Source organism: Lactuca sativa, chromosome 9 (assembly GCF_002870075.4).
Source record: "Lactuca sativa cultivar Salinas chromosome 9, Lsat_Salinas_v11, whole genome shotgun sequence".
NCBI classification, from domain to species: Eukaryota; Viridiplantae; Streptophyta; class Magnoliopsida; order Asterales; family Asteraceae; genus Lactuca; species Lactuca sativa.
This window is the reverse complement of record NC_056631.2, coordinates 34,242,802-34,265,527: the sequence shown is the minus strand read 5'-3', so window position 1 is coordinate 34,265,527 and position 22,726 is coordinate 34,242,802. Positions and strand designations below refer to the sequence as shown.

General features: G+C 35.8%; 1 protein-coding gene across 1 annotated transcript; it reads right to left on the bottom strand.

The window, feature by feature from the left end:
- Nucleotides 1-5,040: 5,040 nt before the first annotated feature.
- On the bottom strand, nt 5,041-6,421 carry LOC111879404 (60S acidic ribosomal protein P3). Its single transcript, XM_023875864.2, has 2 exons — nt 6,158-6,421; nt 5,041-5,358 (listed from the first exon to the last, which is right to left on the bottom strand). Exons 1-2 carry the CDS (start codon nt 6,353-6,355, stop codon nt 5,191-5,193), a joined length of 366 nt encoding a protein of 121 aa, XP_023731632.1. The 5' UTR covers nt 6,356-6,421; the 3' UTR covers nt 5,041-5,190.
- Between the last annotated feature and the right edge of the window lie 16,305 nt (nt 6,422-22,726).

The window sequence follows — 22,726 nt, the reverse complement described above, 5'->3', positions numbered from 1 at the left end:
GAATTAATGGATTGAGTCCTTAAGGGGTTACGTGTGGAACATTAACCCTAGTTATCATTTTATGTGGAAATCCTAGAATCGGGAAGCTTTATTTTGGAAATTGAGCGGGCACGTATTTGGGCTGTTGATTGGATTATTATTTCACCCGAGAATGACTAAGTCAAACCTTAATCAGTCACACCCGTAAGTGATTAAGTCCTTAATGGGTTAAGTGTTCTTACTTAACCCTAATCGTCATTTTATGTGAAACCCTAATCGTCATTTCATGTGAGGTGGTCACTGTTGCAAGTGACTATCGGGTATTGACTCAAGCATCTTCCTATAGGTGATTGGAAGTGAGTCGAAGCTGGTAGAGTTCTTCATCACTATGGTGACTATCTACATGCATATCGAGGTGAGTTTCGCCTCACTGTACCTATAGGTCGAAGGCACCAATGCTGGCCCACTAGTTTTGGTTATCTATTAGTAGAAGGATGCCCTAGGGATTGTATATAGTCATGTAGGATAGATTGGGGACTCTTGATCTAAACTCTCTTACATGTTCCTTGTTTGGTTGTGATTCTAGAGTAGGATCACCTGTCCAGGTGACTATCTCACCTCTGAGTATATATGGGCATGCATTCCTTGGATTGTTGATATTTAGTATGTTGCTATGTTGTAGTGGTCTGTTAGATCTGTGTGCTGGTATTGAGTATGTTGTTATGTTGTAATGATCTGTTAGATTTGTCTCCTGGTATTGAGTATGTAGCTTTGTGGTAACAACCTGTAGAATTGTATGTTATCTGTGCTTGCTAGTTATCATCTATGGAGTGCTCATATGGAATGTATGTGGTCATGTAGGATAGCATGAGAGCTCTTGGTCTAGTCTCTATTGCATGTTCCTTGTTTGGTTGTGGCTCTAGAGTAGGACCATATGTTTGGGTGGCTATTTCACCTCTGGTTACAGTATGGTTACACATTCTATGAGGGTAGCTGGTAGTGGGACTGTATGTTATGAGAGGATTAGTAAGTAGCAGTGAGTTGTATGATTACTGTTTTCATGTATTATGTTCCTACTTGATCTTGATTGTTTATATGTCGACATTTTGTGTTTGGTTTGGTTTGAGGCAGTCCTGCTTTGTGTGGTAGGCCAAGATACTCGGTGCAGGCTGGTTGTAAGTTGTATGCAAGGAGGCTCGAGAAGAGCGGTGGGGTTGAGGTGGTAGGCCAACAAACCCTATAGTATGCCAGATATGAGCTGAGGGCAAGGGAGGGCATGCCAGACTCATACTGAGGACTCATGAGCATTCCAGATACAAGCTGAGAGCCAGGAAGGGCATGCTAGACTCGTACCGAGGGATTAGTGGTATTCAGTCCGATGACTGATCAGGTCGGGGAGCAAGCCAGACATAAGCTGTGGGCCCTTGGGGAAAGCCAGACTTATGTTTTGGGCTCAGGAATAATCCATACTATTAGTTGTGGACACATTGAATGTTGTCATTATATTTGTGTTATTTGTTATGTGTCGGTATTTTGGGGGAAACTAATTAAGATTTAGGCTTAGAGTTTTGGGTTATGTTTCAGGTACCTCAGAGGATCGCGGGAAGGCGAAGGCTTGATCGTGCACTTCCTTGTGTTTTGTGTTATGATTTTGGGAAAACTATGATATTAAACATGTTTTGAAAACTAGGTTGTAAACAAGTATGATTTTCTGGGTGGTTTTAAAAAGTTTAAATTTTTCATAAATTTTATGGGTGTTACAACGTCGTGGCCACAAAAATTCCAAAACTTAAATAATGACACTTTAAGAAGAACATACCAAAAACTTAGCGTTACACACTTCAAGATATCCAGGCTTGAACTTGCTAATAGATCCGGAGAATAAGAGTTGCATCAAGTGTCGCCATCCATGGGACCACACAACAAATGGTCACTGGTAGCGATCCAATCGACGAATCGTGTTCGATTCTAATAATGAAATCCTTGGAAGTTCCTACAGACACACCTCAAGTAGCAACAATAGTAAAAAATTGAAGCATGGTGACACCTTCCGGCCCGAAAAATTCAATCTATGGGAAACGAAGAGGAACTCACAACCAAAGAACGAGAAATGGAAGAATACAAAGCCTTTAAAACGTACAAGGCCATGAAAAAACGACAAGTAGAAAAAGGAAAATTAGAATGCACATACAGAGAAAGATTGGGAACTCGTGTCTATTCATAGATATAACTCAAGTAATTCTAAATGCAAAGCTGGAAAGAATCGACGAAATCACGACAAAGGTGAGGATGTAGGGAGAGCGAAGAATGAACCAATGAAAAAGATGCCACAAAGTGTTGTAGAAGTTAGAGAATACAATAAAGCCTTTGATAACCTTAACTTCGGGAATCCACTCATAGACGATATCAATGAAACGCCAATCCCTATGGGGCTCAAAAGGCCCAAAGTAACACGTATATTGGTACTGGAGATCCAGATGATCACGTCTCGAACTTCTAGTGGGTCATCAAGATGATTCCTATGGATCCGAAGTTATGGAGCCTTTACTTTGTTGGAACACACATATGGGTCAGCACGATATTGGCTAGCTAGTCTTCTTATGCATCTATAGTTTCAAAGAGTTGTATACATAGTTTTGTAATAGTTTCATATAATAATGGAGATTTCAACAACATGCACATGTTATTCATTTGTAGGCAACGGGATGGAAACAAGGCATATTTCAAACGGTTCAACGAAATAAGCAGGAAGACGCTTACCCACGACAATCTCATGATTATAGTTGGGTTGTTGGGAGGGGAGTTGTTCAGGAAGATGGTGGGAAGAAAATGGCAGAATGTCGAAGAAATGATAGGAAGGTTAATAGGTTCCTTGGGCAAGAGGAAGAAAGTGTTGAGAAAGCCTGGGTGGAGGGAAGAACTAAGTCTAAGGTAGAAAAATATTCTCCTTGGGCCCATCCCTTGGAAATTCCCATCGTGTAGGAAAGTACCATAAGTTTGGTTATAGAGGGAAAAAGAAGAGGAGGTGATACGTCCATCCCCTGTCAACAGGAAACATTCGGAGTGCAGTCTCAAAGGAATCAAAGGAAAGGAAGTTGTGGAAACAGTCAAAGACCCATATCCCAGAGATCCCAACCAGTATTGTGACTTTCACAAAAATTTGGGTCATGCTACGACAGACTGCGAGAGTTTGAAGAGGGAAAATGATAAGAATAAAGAGTTAAAGCAAAAAAGAGATCCTAGACCGAAAGAAGGATAAGATAGTCTACGATGCGGAAGTAATGATGATTCGATGGGAAAGCAACAAGATGCCAATAAAAATAGAAGGTGGAGCAACTTAGAGTTCACACACAGCAATTTGATATCACCAAGCCATCAAGGCACTGAAACCCTCATTATCAAAGGCTCGATCGGAAAAACCTTGGTCCACATGATATATGTCGATAATGGAAGCTCAATCAATATTTTGTACAAACATTGCATGCACAGCTGCCAAAAGATGTTAGAGTTTTAGTTAAACCAAACACGTCATGCGTAGTAGGCTTTGTCGGACAGTCGACGTTGGCAGAGGAGGTGGTGATGGCAACGGTGGTGTCAGGGGTGGTGGAAAATGAAATCACATTAGGGTTAGAACTTAGAAAACGTCTATTAAAATCAAAAGTTTTTTTTTTGTTTTGGAAAAAAAATGTCAAAAGACTTTTTATATCTTTTGTTTTTTTAAAATCAAATGGGTTTTTTTCTTAAATACTCCCTTCGTCCCAATATTATTGTCCACAGACAAAAAACACACAGATTAAAAAAAGCATTAATTACCACTAACTTTATATAATAAAATGACAGTTTTGTCCTTACTTTACATTTAATGTTACATTAAATGCTTAGTTAGTTAAGTAATAATGAGGGGTTTTTTAGTAAAAATGTTATTTATTTTTAGAAGTGGACTATTATTTTGGGACAAACCAAAAAGGAAAAATGAACTATAATTTTGAGACGGAGATATTATCATTTTGTCTACGAACATAAAAAATATAATAAAAAAAACAAAAAAAAAACTTCTCAAAAACAACCACCTCTTTAATTTCTTTAGTGGCACTTTGATTAATCTTCATGATTGATTACATTGCAACTTTTATATAATAATATTAATTGCTTATAATTATGTGTTCTTGGTGAATCTTCATGATTTGAAGGAAATTTGTAGATTAAATTACAGTTGTGTTTTTTTGAAATTGAATGTTAAAATGGCAAACAACCACATCATGTTTTGTTAAAAATAGGGTTTAATGTAACAAGATATCAATTTCCGACTGTTCCAAACAACCATGTTCTATTAAAAAAATAGGGTTTTATCAATTTCTGACTGTTCAACAACTTACCAAACAACCACGTATCTTTCAAGTCTTTGAATCATTCAGCCTCTACCAAACAACCATGTTCTGTTAAAAAATAGGGTTTAATGTAACAAGATATCAATTTCCGATTGTTCCCTACAGTTTGGCCGGAAGACCAAGAGGTGACAAATGTCACATCAGTTTCAATGCCAGCAGGTCATAGTGTTAAACACTTGTCAATCAGTATGGTTATTACCGCATCACATTTTAACCTTAATTAACCTCCGTTTCCTGTATTTCAAATTTGATGAATATTGTTTAAAATATTTTTTTTGGAATTTAAAGTTAGAATATATTCAAAATGGATTCTGTTGCGAAAAAACAAATCAGAGTCTGGACTCAAACTAGGCCCAAGGGGGAGAAGGATTTTTAGGAGTGCTCAATTTTTCAAAATATTAAACATTGGAAAACCAGTAAACAATCAATTTTTTATTCTGTTAAGTTAAATTAAATTATCAATTTTCTTGAACACACCCCTAGTGTGACCCAAGTTAAGTATAAAGAACATACCTTCGAACTTTATCACAGATTAATTTGTAAACAGTAAATAGGAATATTGATTAGAATTTTCCCAAGTTGTGGCCTAAAGTCCTCATAAGAATGTGCTACATTGATTCTTTGAAGGCAACTTCAAATCACATACAGCAATTCATTTGGGATCAAAGGAAAATTCACGAATTCAAGGTGCTATTTCAATACCAGAAACATTATCCACCATAACAGTTTAACAAAAATCTCATTACCAATAATCTACCAACAATATCAAAACTTGATAAGAAAACATACGATGAACATAACATTGTATAAAGAAATAGAAGAATTAATCAAAGAGTGAGAAACCCATGTCATCATCACTCTCCTCCTTCTCTTCCTTCTTCTCCTCAGCAGCAGGTGCTTCAGCAGCTGCTGCACCTCCAGCTGGTGCTGATGATGCTGCTGCAGCACCACCACCAAAAGAGCCACCACCACCACCACCACCAATGATCACCTGCACAGAAGAGGCTCCAAATATTATATGTAGAACAGATTTTTGGTGTTTGAAAAAAGACTAAATCCAAAAACTAGCAATTTACTTTTGTTTATTTTTTCATTCCAGCATCTTACTTTTAAATGATCTCAATTATAGATTTATATCATTATAATTTCAAATGTTTCCGTTTTAGAGGACTGGATATTTATTAAATCCACCCATTTCAGCATTAATTATTGCTTTCTACATTGCTATTAGTAAATAGATTTTTCAAAGTACAATCTTGTAACAAGAAAGAAATAAAAGCAGAAAGCCGATAATAAAGTATATTGCATTTTTAACCTCACAAAATAAATGGGCTACTACTACTTACTCTAAGTTTCAGGTTTGATGATTATTCAATTTATCAGTTTTGGTTAGAACTTTTTTTAAAAAAATCTGATATTTAAAACCAAAAAATCAAGGAAAAAATGTAAACAGAATTACACATGCTCAAATATTTTGATTTCATGTTCAAACTTGTTTACCAAAATCAGACAAGAACTACGAATAGCTGCAACAGTAATCACTCGGATTAAATCAAAATGCATAATAAATTGTGCACAGTGATTGTCGTCTACTATGTCAGAGTTAGATCTAGCGAAATAAGATACACAAAGATAATAGATATGTTTACTTCTAACATTTAAATCAAATGTACAAAGCAAATTCACCATGATTAAGGACTAATCAACGATTTACCATCAATCAACCCACAGCGACATTCAAAGTCGAAATAGAGACAAACAGATATGAACAGATCAAAGCGTAATTATACCTGAAAAACAGCAGAATCGGGGAGTACGTAGCTGAAAGAAGACTGGATACCACCGGAAGAGTCGCAAGAATAAGCGGCCTGAACAAGAGACCTCTGAAGAGCGTAGGTAGAGTCGGCGGAGCCTTCAAGGTCTCCCTTTAGCTGCTTGGCAGTCCATTTGCCGCCGGAGGATTTGCAGACGAATGTGAAAACTCCCATTTTCCGGTGCTTCTTCGTTGAAATCACAATCAGCGGCGGTATGTATAATTCGTGAGAGGGGGGTCATGGTGCTATTTTTCGCTTTATATAGGTGTGTGCTTAAAGAGAAGCAAAACCCTAACTAGCATCTAAAAGACAATTTTGTCCCTAGGGTTAACACCCTCGTGGCCTCGTAATATTGGCTCAAGATCCATAATCAACCTTTGATCTTACTTTATTTTTGTTAGTATATTCTATTTATAAATAAAATAAATGGTCTAACGACAATTTTATTTTACATTTGTTCTGACTCATTATGTTACTAGTAATTGATCATACTTACGTAGTTCATATAGTTCATAAGTGCATTTATATTTAGAGTTTACTATCTTTGATTCAATCATCCATTGTCTTATATAGAGGATTATATAAAGAGTTTTCATGTATTTTTGTATCACACATTCACATTGTCTGATGAATCTTTGCATGATCATTAACGTGAGCTAATTTGTCTTACAACACGATATTAGCACTTTGCTCGAAGTTGGAAGCATTATACTTTATGTTTGTCGTTTTATTTTCTCTAATTATGAAGTAAGGCTTTCTTAATACTCCTCGACTTTGTCTACTTTTTTCCATTTGGTATTACTTTGGGAAAAATGAAAAATTTTCCTAGATCAAAAGTGAGATAAAAGAATTTGTTGGGTATTGTTTATTTTGATCTACTCGAATTTGCACATTGAACTTTTTTTGTAGATGTTTTTAGTGTCACATAATCGGAATATGAGACCTCTCTGGATTTATATTTCCTACAACGACAATTTTTTTTTTATGATGGACACATAAATTACAATAATGATCATTGTAGTCTTGAAAACTTATCATTTCTTTTGTTAAAAGACCATATGTCACAAATATCCTCCATAGTTCATATCCATCATATTTTGCTATGATTATTACTAACATTAGACGAATTCTCGCGCGTTGCGCGGCGCATGTTAAAAATATATTGTTAGAATATTGTTTTCAGACACCTTTTAGTTAATTCAATCATCAATTTAGGTTCTTTTATTATTATTATATTTAATGTTTTCCTTTTAACTATGTTAAAAAATATATATTGATTTTTTTTAAACATTATTTGATATTTTACTTTAAGTTTTAAATTTTACACTAAATTTTTAAGCTTATTTGATATATTAATGTAGGTTATTTATTTAACTATACATTGAAGTTAACAAATTAAGTATATCATTTTGATAAGTCACAAATTCTTCCATTTATGATAATGTTTACAACTAAAAGCATATTTAAGTTAATAAATTAAGTACATTGTATGGAAATATGAAATGTTGGGAGTTTCAAATGAATGTTGTGAACGAAAAAATATTTCTTTTATAATATAGTATGATGATTATAGTTTTAAGTTTTAAGTCATTGTGATATATACAATTATTTGATAATTTTATAAACCGTTTAAAATTGTGTAAATTATATATCAAACGTATGATAATCTATATATAGCGGGTAACAAAATGTATGAACAAAAATATGAGCTACAACTTTTAGTAACATAAAAATACAAAAACATCTATTATAGCATTGTATTAATATATATATATATATATATATATATATATATATATATATATATATATATATATACATATATATATATATATATATACATATATATATATATATATACAACGAATAATAAAAATATTTAAAAATGAACACTACAACTTCTAATAACATAAAAACACTAAAATATTTATTATAACATTTATATTAACTTTTCATATTTAAATCACAAATCTCTTCAAATGCATTAATGTTTTTAATGAGCAAAACTTTACAACCTTATAAAAGAATGGAAAATAAAAAGTTATTAGTGATTACTAATTAATAATCATAAGTTAAAAACCCTTGAGTTGTAACTAATAAATATACATAAATTAGAAAACTCTTGAGTTGTAGTGTGAGTTTCAAATGAATAATAAAAAATATGAACTACAACTTTTAGTAACATAAAAATACAAAAACATCTATTATAACATTGTATTAATATATATATATATATATATATATATATATATATATATATATATACAACGAATAATAAAAAATATTTAAAAATGAACACTACAACTTCTAATAATATAAAAACACTAAAACATTTATTATAACATTTATATTAACTTTTCATATTTAAATCACAAATCTCTTCAAATACATTAATGTTTTTAATGAGCAAAATTTTACAACCTTATAAAAGAAAAGGAAAATAAAAAGTTATTAGTGATTACTAATTAATAATCATACGTTAAAAACTCTTGAGTTGTAACTAATAAATATATATAAATTAGAAAACTCTTGAGTTGTAGTGTGAGTTTCAAATGAATACAATACTTGTAAATGTGTATTTATTATTATTATTATTATTATTATTATTATTATTATTATTATTATTATTATTATTATTATTATTATATTCGTCTAAATAATTGGTTTTGATGCATCATTTTAATCCCTTCAATTATTAAACATAAATATATTTAATTATAAATTTATAACATACATAGGTGCATATATATATGTTAAACAAATCACATATAATATATATTTTTGTAAATGTCATATGTAATTTTTGTCGTAGTAATATGGATAAATTAATTTCATATGAATAACATATCATGATTAGTCATCATAATTACATATCAAATGTTAAAAATTATGTTATCTTTTAAATATTGTCTTGTAAATATGTTGTGTAGGATAACCCAACAAAAAATAATATAAAATAAACATAATCAAAATAGAAAAACTACAATCAAATAAATAAGAACATTGGGTGGTTGAATATATAAATAAAAATGTTACATAAATATACATTTAAATCAAAAGAAAAAACTAACATTCGTCTACTTTGCTCAAACAAAAAAAAAACTATATCCGTTTTCTGAATCTTCTTTCTTTATTGAACACCACTCAACCATGGAAACTTGATGACAATTCTTCACTAACCTGCAATCAAAATGTTTTTCTTGAAAGATAAGAATGAGAAAGATATTCCAAGCAAAACATTGATGTTTGGAGAGTCACATTCAAGATTGAGTTATACATACAAATCATATAAAGGTCAAATGAAAAATTGAATATAAATAAAGAATAGAAAAGTTTCATTTGTTTTGCTTGAAAGAAAAAATCAAATTACAGTTACCATCGATGCGACATAACCCATTTCTTTAAATCATCATATTTGGATCGTGAATGCTTCAACTATATGAAAACTTTTGAATCATAATATCTTCAACCAAATAACGACTTTTTGTAAGAAAAATGTACTAATATAACTACATATATAATGAAGGTGAAAAGGTGTGGGGGTTTGAAATGCATGAGGTGTTGAACTTATAGGTTTGAAATGAATGAGATTATGTGTGATTAATTACTTTGAAGGTGAAAAGGTGTGGGGGTTTCAAATGCATGTGGTGTTGACATATTTTTATGGGGGTTTCAAATGCATGAGATTCAAGAAAAAATGCTAACTTTATAAGTATGTATGATTAGTATTAAGGACATTGTATAAAACTATTGGTTGGATAAACGTAACTTTGTATATATATATATATATATATATATATATATATATATATATATATATATATATATATGTTTTTATGAGCATGTAGTTACTTATTTATGTGGCATAAATGGTTTTTTTGACCTTTAAAATTCCTAAAAGTTGTTTATAACTCTTAATATTTGTAGAATTTCAACGACTTTTTCTTCTCAAACATGAGTTTTGTCATCTACCAAATACATGTCACGTTTATGTGAAGAAATTATGGATCATCTATAAATACATCAATGTGATTGACAACAAATTTAGATTATATGCTTGAATCGACCCATTGTTCGATCAATGAGATTTTTTTCACACTTGTGTTTCTCCAACCTGTCGTTTCCAAAAACAAAGTTCGCTATAGTAAATCTTGTGTTTCTCGAACCTAGCGTTTCGAAAACAAAGTTTAGCAAATTGTGTGCTTCTCGAGTATGTCATTTCGAAACACAATTTGTGCTAATGCAAACCATAAACATATAAACATGTCATTTTATATGATAACTAATCCATTATTTTTCCTATCGTTGTAGGAAAATGTCGATCAAAATTGATTTCCTTATCTTGGACGCCGTCAACAAGAACTATTTGGAATTGACTAAAGATATTCAGAACCGCCTAGATGCCTAGGGATTGTTGGATATCATTTAAGATGAAGATGATTGTGAGGTTGAAGTTATCCGCAAAATGAATGCTAAAGCGATGATGTTATTTTGCCGTCATCTGTCAGACACAGTGGAGTCTGAATTCATAGCAATCACCTCACCCAAGACATTATGAGATTCTTTGAAAGAGCGTTTCGACTATCAAAAGACCATATGGCTTTCTGAAGCCCGCCAAGGTTAGCTCAATTCCAAGACTTCGTTTCAGTTACTGAGTATAACACCAAAGTCTGTAGAATTTGTTCACTTCATCATTATTGTGGTCAACCATTGATTGATGTTGACTTATTGGAGAAGACTTACACCACATTTCATAGTTATGACAATTTGCTTCAGAAGCATTACTATCAGTCCAAGTTCACAATGTTCCCTGAGCTCATTACCCAATTACTATTGGATGAGAAAAATAGCATCGTTTTAATGAGAAATGTCAATTCTCGTCATGTTGATACAAAATCAATTCCAATGCTCGATGCTAATAATGTTCGCGGGCCTCAACCACGAAACGTGAACCGAGAAAAGGGTCAGTCATACTGAAAGCAAATGAATCATGGTAAGCGTAAATCTCGCCAAACTTAGCGAGGTTAACAATCCAATTCATACCAAAGAACTTCGGCTCCTAAGCAATCTCATAATAAGAACAATAACAAACGTCCAATTGTCCTAACATAAGAGATCATGTTGATGAGCGAACTCTTTGTTACAGATGTGATGGTTATTGTAACATTCCCCTCTGGTACGTATCACAATATTGTCCGCTTTGGGCTCCTGGCTCAAAAATTTCCCACGGGGTCACCCATCCTTAAGTTGCACTTGCTCGGGAACGTTTAACTATAGAGTTCTTATGGGATCTGCTTCCCTCGCAGCTTTAAAACACATTGTGACGAGGAAGTTATCCACATCCCTTTTTAAGGAAATGTTTCGTTCTCCTTCCAAGCCGATGTGGGATCAAGTGTAACCCACCCGCATAAGGGGCGTTCCCAATCTGGTTGTCTTTACCATCGGGAACACGGTGATATCCTAAAGATCTTGTAAAAAAACTCTAGTTTCTACTTCGACTAATCACTCTAAACTACCTTCCCTCTATGAGACGACTAGAGAGTGTGCATGGCTTCGACCTGTAATTGGCCATATTCGAAGTAAATGTGATTTGGCTTATGATCCCAATGAACCAATTGTCATATATGAAGATAACATTGTTGTTATTGACCAAGCGAAACATGGTTACATCAAAGGGGATAACACTAAAAACATCTCACCGAAATTGTTCTTTACACATGAACAACAAGCATTTCAAAAGATTGAAGTGAAACATATTAGATCAGATAAGAATCATGCAAACTTGTTCACCGAGTCACTACTGAAGTACTCTTTCCAAAAACATGTCAAAGCTATTGGACTTAGGGAGCTCTTTAGGCTACCTAAATGACATGTATCATGTACCCAGTTATGTGTAAATAAGACTTGCATCCCGGCGTATGCTTTGCACCATGTTGAGTGCATGTGAGGGGGAACATCCTGATGAATGCTTGTGTACTCTTTTCCCTTTCGCTCAAGGTTTTTATCCCATGGGGTTTACCTTAACAAAGTTTTTTTAATGAGACACTATCTGTATCCCATTCTCACATACAATTTTTGAAGTCAGGGGGAGTATCCAGTTGAATACTTATTAACCATAGTGCATTCTTTTGTCCTTACTTAGATTTTTTCCCACTAGGTTTTCTCTAAACAAGGTTTTAATGAGGCAAACCATATATGGTTCATTCCCTCTTCTATACACGATGAGGTGTAGGAAGGTTCATTCCTTGGGCAACAAGGAGTCTTAAGAAGTTGCTTAGGACCAAAGGAAATCTAGTTTACTTAAGGATCAAGCAAGTCATTTATATGGCAAGTTGTAATCAAGTAGGATTCTATTTAGCCATCTATATATACTTGCATACAGGGCCGGTTCTGAGGATTCAAAATCCCAGGACGAGATGGATAAAAAAAGGCCCTTAGGCCTTAACATGTAACAAATTAACTTACATAAAATAATATTTTTATTAAAATGACGATAAACTTTATAGAAATAAACAAAGCAAAATCATAGTATTTTAAAGAGTAATTAAATATCCTAACAGCTAACCGACGATCCGTGAAGCTCTCCTAGCATTCTTGATTGCAAATTTGTTGATCAACTCTTCATAGTCTACACTCTCTAAGATTTCGTTCTCGATAGATATCATTTCCAAACCGCTAAGTCTTTCTTGTGTCATTGTGGAGCGTAAGTAAGATTTCACAAACTTCAATTTAGAAAACTCCTTTCTGCAGATGCAACCATTACTAGAATAGTCAACAATATTCTATATGCAATGCTTGCATTTGGGAAATAATCAAGTTCTTTCAAAAACTTCAAAACATATATAGGGTTGCTAAATTCATTGGCTTCCAATGTCTCAAATAATTTCAACTCCGTATAAAGTTCCTCGGCATCAATATCCGATCTTTCTTCAAACTTGAGTGCTTTTTCAAGACGATGACAATACGACTTAAAATCTTTATCTTCAATTCCCCTTAAATTATGTGGAAATAAAAAACCAAATACTTTGTCATACTCTTTGAATTGTTCAAATCTTGTCTCAAGAGAAGAAATAACTTGATCAACAATGAATAAGAAATAATTGACTCTAAAATTCTCTTCAGGTGTAAATGAAACTTCTTGGCTAGGTGAACTCTCATCAAACCTTTTTTTTCCTTTCAATCAAACACTTTTGTGGAAATATTGGATCAATACCCATTTCAATAGCAATCTCCTTAACTTCAACAATCGCTTTTGAAAAACCAGTTTCTCTATAATTCTTGAAGTACCCAATCAATTTGTTTATTTATGTAATAGCATTATCAAGATGCATATCCTTTGATTGTAACTTCTTACTCACAATATTCACATGGTTTAATACTTCATACCAAATAACAATTGATACCAAAAATTCAAAGTCACCAAGTTCTTTTTTCTGCTAGTGAAGTTGCTTCACTTGCAATTGCAACATCATTATTTTTTTCTCCAACTTGAAGTAAAGCTTCCCGTACATCCACAAGTCAAAGTTTAATAACCTTTACACTCTCAACCCGGCTTTCCTAACGAGTTTGACACAATGACTTAAGACTCCAAGCTTTAACATTATCTTTCAAAATTTCCCACCTCTTAGTAGAATTTGCAAAGATAATATAAATGCGTTGAATGAATCCAAAAAAGTTCTTTCCTTTAACACACTTGTTAGCCATATCACATAATGTTAGATTTAGAGAATGGAAACCACAAGGAGTGTAAAATGCTCTAGGATTTATATCTAAAAATCTCTTTTGCACTCCTTGGTGTTTTCCTTTCATGTTTGCTCCATTATCATAGCCTTGACCACACATATCATCAATTTCAAGACCAAGAGACTTTAACTCCTCAAGTGTAATATCAAATAGTCCTTTTCCAGAAGTATCATCAACATTCAAAAAACATAAAAAGGACTCCTCGACAGTAACAAAATTATATGATAATGTTAAATACCTCACTATTATAGTCATTTGTTCTTGGTGACTTGAATCGGGAGTACAATCAAGTATGATTGAGTAGTACTTTGCTCTATTTATCTTCTTGATAATGTAACATCCCGAAATAGCAAGAGTAGAGTTGAAGGGCTAAAGGTGTTATTTGGGAAAGAGTGACTCGGCGAGTCCATGGCTGGACTCGGCGAGTAGAGTCGCGACTTGGTCGCGTGTTAAGTAGCCGACTCGGCGAGTCGATGAGATGGACTCGGCGAGTAGGTTGATGATAGCCTTAGACTCGGCGAGTCTGTTTTTGGACTCGGCGAGTCTTGTCGAAGAGTTCCAATATTCTCTGGTCGAGTCGAGAATCGGTGAGTCAAGGGATGACTCGGTGAGTTGTGTGCGAGTGGACTCTGAGTTGTTGGACTCGGCGAGTCTCGGGGTGACTCGGCGAGTTAGGTCGCGGATGGAGTGAAGTCTGAGTATGGGAACTCGGCGAGTCATAGGGTTGACTCGGCGAGTGGGGTCAGTCAGGAGTTGACTTTGACCTTGTCTTTGTCCAAGGGTTGACCAATGGTGTCCAGGGGCATTTTGGTAATTATTGTTTGTTGTTTTGAGTTCAGCACATTGGTGGTTGACCAGTGGTGGAGATCGTATCAGTGATCGGAGTAGCTTGGATTATCTGTTCAGTCGGCAGCTTCAAGGTGAGTTATCCTCACTATATCAACGGGGTCTAAGGCACCAAGGCCGGCCCTTATCGGATTGAGATCCGGGTAGTGTTTTTATGTTACTGCTTTATTATGTTTGCATCCTGTGAGTTAGGATGGTATATGCTAGAGACCTGATTGAGATCGGTATCCAGAGAGATAGGGAGATGCTATGTTAGTGACCTGTTAGGTCGGTATCCTGGTTAGGATAGTGGCATGTTATGTGATCTGTTGATCTGCTTGTTATCTGTGAATTATTAGATGATTGTATGTATATGTGCACATGGATGTTTGGACTGGAGTTGGGTTGAGGCGGGTCCTGCTGTGTGCAGTAGGCCAAGATACCCAGGGCGGACCGGTTGTCCCGCAGGCCCAGCGAGCGGTCCGGATAGGCTGTAGGTCCCGGTAGGGGCGGACCAGACGTGCCGAAGGCTCGGAGAGTGGACCAGACAGACTGAAGGCCCGATGCGGGCGGACCAGTCATACTGTAGACTCAGAGAGTGGACCAGGTGGATTGAAGGCTCGGGAACGGGCGGACCAATCACACTGTAGACTCGATGTATGCGGATAGACTCAGAGGGTGGACCAGGTGGACTGTTGGCCGGTGCGGCGGACCAGTCACACAGTAGACCCGGAGAGCATGACTGTTCTATGATCGGATATGTTATGGCATGTTATGCGTGTATGGTATTTGTGGTTGGTATTTTGGGGGTATCTCACTAAGCTTTCGGGCTTACAGTTGTGGTTTCATGTTTTTCAGGTTCTTCAGGAGACCGTGGCAAGGCGAAGGCGTGATCGTACCGCTCCTCATGATTTTGTAGTGTTATGATTCTGGGAATACGATAAATGTTTTGTATTGAAAACCTTTTTGTAAAGAATTATTAGAATTGAGATGTTTTTGAAAAATTTAAAATTTGTTGTATTTTTCGGTCGTTACAGATAAGTTCTTTTTAAATTTCTTGAGCTAGCAAAGATATTAGTTTGTTTTGGATTAAGTGGCCAAGATAATGCACATGAAGCCCATCACTTGTGATCCGCCACAAATGCTCTTTGATAACCGGGTCAAACTCTTCCAACATTTCAATGACACCCGAAAAATTTCCGTTACTTATTACATACAATTAACAAATAAGAAGTGAAATCCGTCATAATAATTAACAAAAAAGTATTTGGTGGAATTAGAACAAAAAAAGTACAATTTATAGTTACCTTTTTGATACAACTTTTCATTGGATCCACGAAATGCTAAATTATGTTTAGCAAGAAACTTCACTACTGCAATGATTCTATAAAGGACTTGTTTCTAGTAATCTCTTTCTTTCTTGAATTGCTCGTATTGAACTTTATCAGTTGTTTCATTCAAGTTCAATCTTTTACGCATATCAAACCACTTATTCCTATTTGTAAGATGATCCAATGAAATTTCGGGTCCTTTACCCTAGTGGTAACATGGTGCCAATCTGCATAACCTTCACCATCCAATTTACCTTTTGAAATCCCTTTTCTAAACACTTTACAACAGAAACAAAATACTTTGTCTAGCTCTGTTGAATATACTAGCCATTCTCTATCACACTTTTCCAAATTTGGTAAAGTTCTTGTATATAAAGCTGTAGAAAACCGTCTACCAAATTTACCGTAAGGACCATACATAATACTATTATCTCTTTTAGGGCCTTTTTGGACCAAAAGTTTAATCTCCTCAGAATTAAGTTTTTCCCACCTTCTTGGATCATATATATCAACAAGCTCTCTAACGGGCTCTTGCTCTTTTGACTCTTCTACTTCTATATGCTCTTTATCTTCAACATGCTCTTCAATGTGCTCTTCAACATGCTCTTCAATAGGTTGTCTATGGATAAACTTATCTAGAGCACCGACGTCAGCCTTTCTCTTTTCTTCATCTAGTTTTCTTTTTTTACGTTTTTGACTACCGGATGGTTGTATAGACTTAATCTCTACAATTTTTCAAACAATAAACATAATTTGATTCTTTATACACTATGGTTTCTGAATTCCAAATTTCTGATAAACAATTATACAATAAAAATAATCTCATAATTTAATTTATGTTTCTAATAATCTATTTCAAAATCATTCAACATTGTGAATCATTCAATCAGATTTCAATATGATAATATAACATAATGACAATACGATATAGTGATAATGTAACGTCCCAAAATTTAAGACTAAAAATTTCTTTTAATAAAACATTACGTTAAGTAAATTCATCGTTTTCAAACATAAAAAAAGTATTAGTTTCCAAAATACATATTCGTTATCAGAGTAAACATTCCCAGGCTGTCTAAACTATGGTGTGTGCCATGCGATCATCCCGAGCTCCATCATCCGCTACCGGAAGTACCTGAAACCAAAACTGAAAACCGTAAGCACGAAGCTTAGTGAGTTCCCCACCCTACCACATACCATGCGCATAACTGCACACTGCATATACTGGGCCACGCTCTCTATCTAGCTGCAACTAACACATACTGCAAATACTGGGCCACGCCCGCTATCCTGGGCCTCGGCCCCTACCTCGGGCCTTGCCCGCTACAACGGCCCCGCCTGGCTTCGAGCCCCGCTCGGATACAGATCTGTTTCACTTAGGCCTCGCCTGTCACAGGGCCTCGCCCACTAACACATAATATAGCACGTAAACATATCACATCACATCACATAGTCCAAACACATACTAACGGATCTTGTCCTAAGGCCTCGCCTATTTCTGGGCCCCGCCCTTGTCCTGCTACTGATGAGTCATGGAACCCCGTCCATACTCCTGCTGATAGTGAGGTACGGGCCCAGCCCACCCTCACTCCTTCCCTAACTTGGGCCTCGCCCCTGCTCTGCTACTACTGAGATGTGGAACACCATCCACACTCTGCTATTGGTGAGATACGGGACCGCGCCCACACTCACCTCCCTACCAGGCACATACAAGTATCACACAGACAACAAGTATAAACTATCTCATAAAACATTCCTTAGGCACCCGCCCTCTATCATTGGACCTCGTCCCGAATATCATACTAGCATACTGTGCCTGGGGCTAACCCCCGGGTCTTCTACTCATAATTACACGGGCCGACATTGTGGCCGTAGACCCATTCATACAAAAAGGGAAACTCACCTGCACTGGCTGAACTGGCTGATGATCCCACTAGCTGCTGCCCGACCACTCACTGGACTCCTGCTCTACTAGCTTCCCGAGCTATCAATATCAATGCAACACTTAGTCTAACTGACCCCCGACAGTCAACCAAGTCAACTCTGGTCCAAGTCAAAGTCTTGGTCAAAGTCAACCTTCCAGGTCAACCCTACTCGCCGAGTCCACTTACTGACTCGCCGAGTTCTTATGCTCAAAGTCCTTCCAATCGCGACTTGACTCGCCGAGTCAGCCCTCACCGAGTCTACTGATTCCCGAATCCTGTCCTGTCCCACTCACTGAGTCCTGGCTCGACTCGCTGACTCGAGTCTTAACTTGAAGGGTTTGGGACCACGCGACCTGACTCGTCGAGTCTATGAACAGACTCACCGAGCACAAGGCAATCTTCAACCAACTCGCCGAGTTCATGCCCATCATCATCCGACTCGACGAGCTGTTCATCCCACTCGTCGAGTTCATCCTCATCTTCAAGCTACTCGCCGAGTCCACTCGAAGGACTCGCCGAGTCCACTTGGTTCCACATACATGTAGAGGACTTTCGAGTCATGCAGGGACTCCAAACTGTAGATCTACCCTTCCCAAGCCTAGTCCTCACGTAAAGTTGCAAACTTTACGTGTAGAGAAGGAGATCTAGGCAAAATGCACCATAAACCAAGGTTTAAGACCAAGAGGCTCCATAATCCACTCAATGGCTGATACTTTACGGGATTCTAAACCAAAGCAAGCATGAATCTGAGGTAGCAACCTCAGATCTGGACCTCAAGCTCGAGATTGATCTTAACATGGCTTAAAAGCCCCAAAACTCATAACCAAAGTAGATCTGGATGAAAGAAACGACTTATTTCCTTCAAGTGCTCTGAAAGGTCCTTCCCTCCTTCTTCCTTCAAATCACCCTCAAAATGGCAAAGAGCTTGAATAAGCAACATGGCGGTTTAAGGTTTGTATTCTGGGTTGGAGAGGTAGTAAAGGAGCCCTAGAAAGAAGAATGAGACGTTTAAATAGGCTCCAAGCCCCGGATTTAGGGTTTTCCTCGCACAGACCCTACTCGCCGAGTCGCCTTGGCCGACTCGCCTAGTTGGTCACTTACTCCTCGACTCGGATCCCGCTCGGACTCGTCGAGTTCCTCCTTGGACTCGCCGAGTCCCCCTTAATTTTTGGGTTTCCTTTACTTTCTTGGCTTTCAAAACTTTGGGTGTTATAGATAAACAATTAAAAATTCATGAATCACATTCAAGAATCTGAAAATTAAACAGTTGTTTATCTAAACAATTACACAAGAATCTGAAAATTTGATAATACATTCAACTCATTCAAGTATGCAATTGAATTGAGAATTATAATTTACAAACTCATAATCCTTAATTCCTTATTTCTAATTCCTTAATTTCTCATAATCTATTACATTAGCAGGATAAATCATGAATGGATAATTGGGTCATTGATAAATTGATAACAGGGATAGGAATATAGGATAGATAAATTCTAATATTCTAATTGTCTAAGACTCTAATACCCTCACCTAGAAAATAAAAAGTTAGAAACTGATGTAGTGTTGTATGCTGGAGGATGATGAATGATAATTATTGTCTTGTTGATTGTTGTCGATGTCGCTAACCTGATGGATCGCTGTCCGTTGATGCACTGCGCCATTGCCCTTCGTTTGATCGTTTCCCTGCCCTGATTCCAGTCTTCCACGATTATCGATTGCTGCAATCGACTTTTTTTAAGGATAACGAGCAAGACCAATCGATCGATTGTTGATTCGTTGTTGTTCGCTTTCTGTTTGACACCGATTTCCCAATTTGAGATTCGAATGGTGTTGGATTGCTTGGGGTCGACCGCTGACGGATTACACACACAAAAAAAAAAGATTGGGCCCCTTAAATTTTAGGCCCTGTTCCATTGCCCATTTGGCACCTGCCCTAAACCGGGCCTGCTTGCATATGATCAAGTAGAATCATATCGATTTTAGAGAGAGCAAGAAAGGAAAGATTGTAATCCAATTTTGAGTTATTTTCTGAATTACAATAAGAGTTTATTTCATTCAATTTTTGTGTTCTTATTTCTTATGCATATCAATTGTCTTTCACATAATGAGGTTGAACATAGATCTATGACAAAAAGAAGCTTTGAACATTCTTTGAGACACTATGTCAAATACCTGATGTGCATTGCATCCATAATAAAATTGTAAACAAAGTTTTATTACTAAAAAACAAGGTTTTAAAAATTGTTCAGCGGTCGACTGACGATAAGCGATTAATCAGACTCGGCGGGGATTAATCGGCGATTAATCGGGGACCCTAAATTATTAATAAAATTATTTAAAAAATTAATATTTACTAAAAAATTAAGTATTTGGAAATTTTAAATTTTAAAAATTTTAGTATAATATTTTAAAGTTTGAAAGCTTAAAAATTTAAAATTTTAAAATTTTGTTGTAATATTTGAATTTTTTTTTGAATTTTTTAAAAATTTCCCGCCTATGACCGCCGAGAACCGCCAGACACTCTAATCGTAATCGGTTCGAGGCCGCCAAACGATTAATCGCCGATTAATCGGCCGCCAATGCCGATTTCTGCAACACTGCTAAAAAATAACTAATATGTACAAAAGGTTCATCCCCAACTGAAAATGATTGATTTCAACATTTTTTACATAATCTGTTTCAATGCCTCTAAAAATCTCAGGAGAAAATTAAGAAAAAATCTCATTACTTACCAGAAGAGAAGACAACATAAAATATTCATTGATGAAAAGGGGTTGAAGCATCGAGCGATTTTATTTAGTGTTTGCAGACCTTAAAAGAACGATCTTGCATAGTCCTAATTCACAACAATACCAGAAGGGTTTGTAGATGCTGTGGAAGACTTTATTGGAGTATAAAGGCGATGAAGGGGTGGACGTATACGCGTGTGCCGATGATAGAAACAGCTTCAATTCGGCGCCGACGCAAAACCACTGTGCATCCAAGCCACCAACTAAACCACCTTATCCTGGTCTATGATCATCTTTGGAATCGGAACATCATTAGTTTCTTAGTAAATTTCATCTTGTTCAATATCGAATGAAATTTGGTAACCTTCAAAAACAAAACTTAAGTTTTAGAACTAATTTTTTGCTTGATACATCTAAAGTTGTGGCTGAAGGTTTACATGCACCAATTCCATTGCTTCAATGAATCAAAATACAACACCCTTTCATGAAACCAAAAAAAAAATCCCCGCAAAACTCACACATACAAGAACAATTCACACAGTCGCAACAAACAGGCAACACAAATACGTTTACCAAAAACAAATTCCTCCGTGAACGACATGGGGTTGTTGCACCAGAAGTGGAGCCCCTTTTACGGTGGTTGGGATTCATCGCATAAAAAAGAAAGGAAACAACAATCACAACAAAAACTGAAAATCAAATAGAAACAACAAACAGCATATCCAAATTCGAAACAACAACAAAAGACATCTGATTGTAAGAAGCGACACCCTAAACCCTTACCTGACGATGCAATGGAAGCATGAACCCCAAAATCTTTGAAACGAACAAAAAGAAAAGAACAACGGATAGGGAAATAAACCCAAATAGTTTGAAATTGTTGGAGAGATAATACGAGGGAAGCATAGTAGAAGATCATCTATGTGCAAACATTCGATTGGCTAAGAAGGGCGGTGGAAACATGGGAGGACAAAAAGAGACAATGTGTAGAAATTGCTGTGGGTAAAGTCGGAAGTTACAAACTGTTGTGGGGAAAGTTGGAAGTCGATAAACTCTACTATTCATAAGAGAATGCCCTTTAATATATGTATATAATTATATTTAAAATTGACTTTATATTTTATTAAATTATTTAAATAAAACATGTGCGATGAAAATGATAAGAACGATCCATTTTTTGTGTTTAATGATGAAACAGATGAAAGTGGGACGAGAAAGAAAAAAATTGATATGCCATGAAGGATTGGATTTGGATTGATGAAATAAGGAGTATCGACGTCAAAAAAAATTAAATCTAGTATTCATTATTCTCATATTTCTCACCCCTCCATACTTAATCATTAGATGCATACTTAGTCCCTTCGTTTTCAAAAAGTAATTGTACGATTATTTAGACGTCTTTTGCATAAGTTTCTTTATTGTGCTCAAACTTGCATACATCCACCCACTAGAAGAATTCCAAATCACGACTAGCAACTTGTTAAACACACATGAAACAAAACTACGATCAAACATTAGAAATAATTTTTGAATCAAGCCTTATAAACAAATCAACCATACATCATCTTTCGTCATTATGCATATTCGATCCCAAATCTTGCGTGGGTTAGAAGTATAATCAATTGGGATTCCTCAAAACAAGGTTAGTCTACATGGGCAAGGACACCATAATTGCCCAATAATTAAAACAAGGGTTGTAAGTGGTCTACAAGAGTATGGATGGTTGTGAATAATGGGGCAGAAAGTGATATCGAATAACGAGGAAGGAGGCGACATGTTTTTCTTTTAAAACCTAAACCACGAATTTGTAGATCCATCTTCAAAAAGTATTCAATATTGATCGCCTAAGACATCGTCTATTTTAAAGGCACAACGGTTTTTGAAGTTTGCACTAAAATGAAGATTCTCAAGGAACCATAAGACGTTAGGAACCATGTTTGTTGTAGGAGTTTGGCAATTATGTACTGATGGGATTTTATGGCAAAGTTA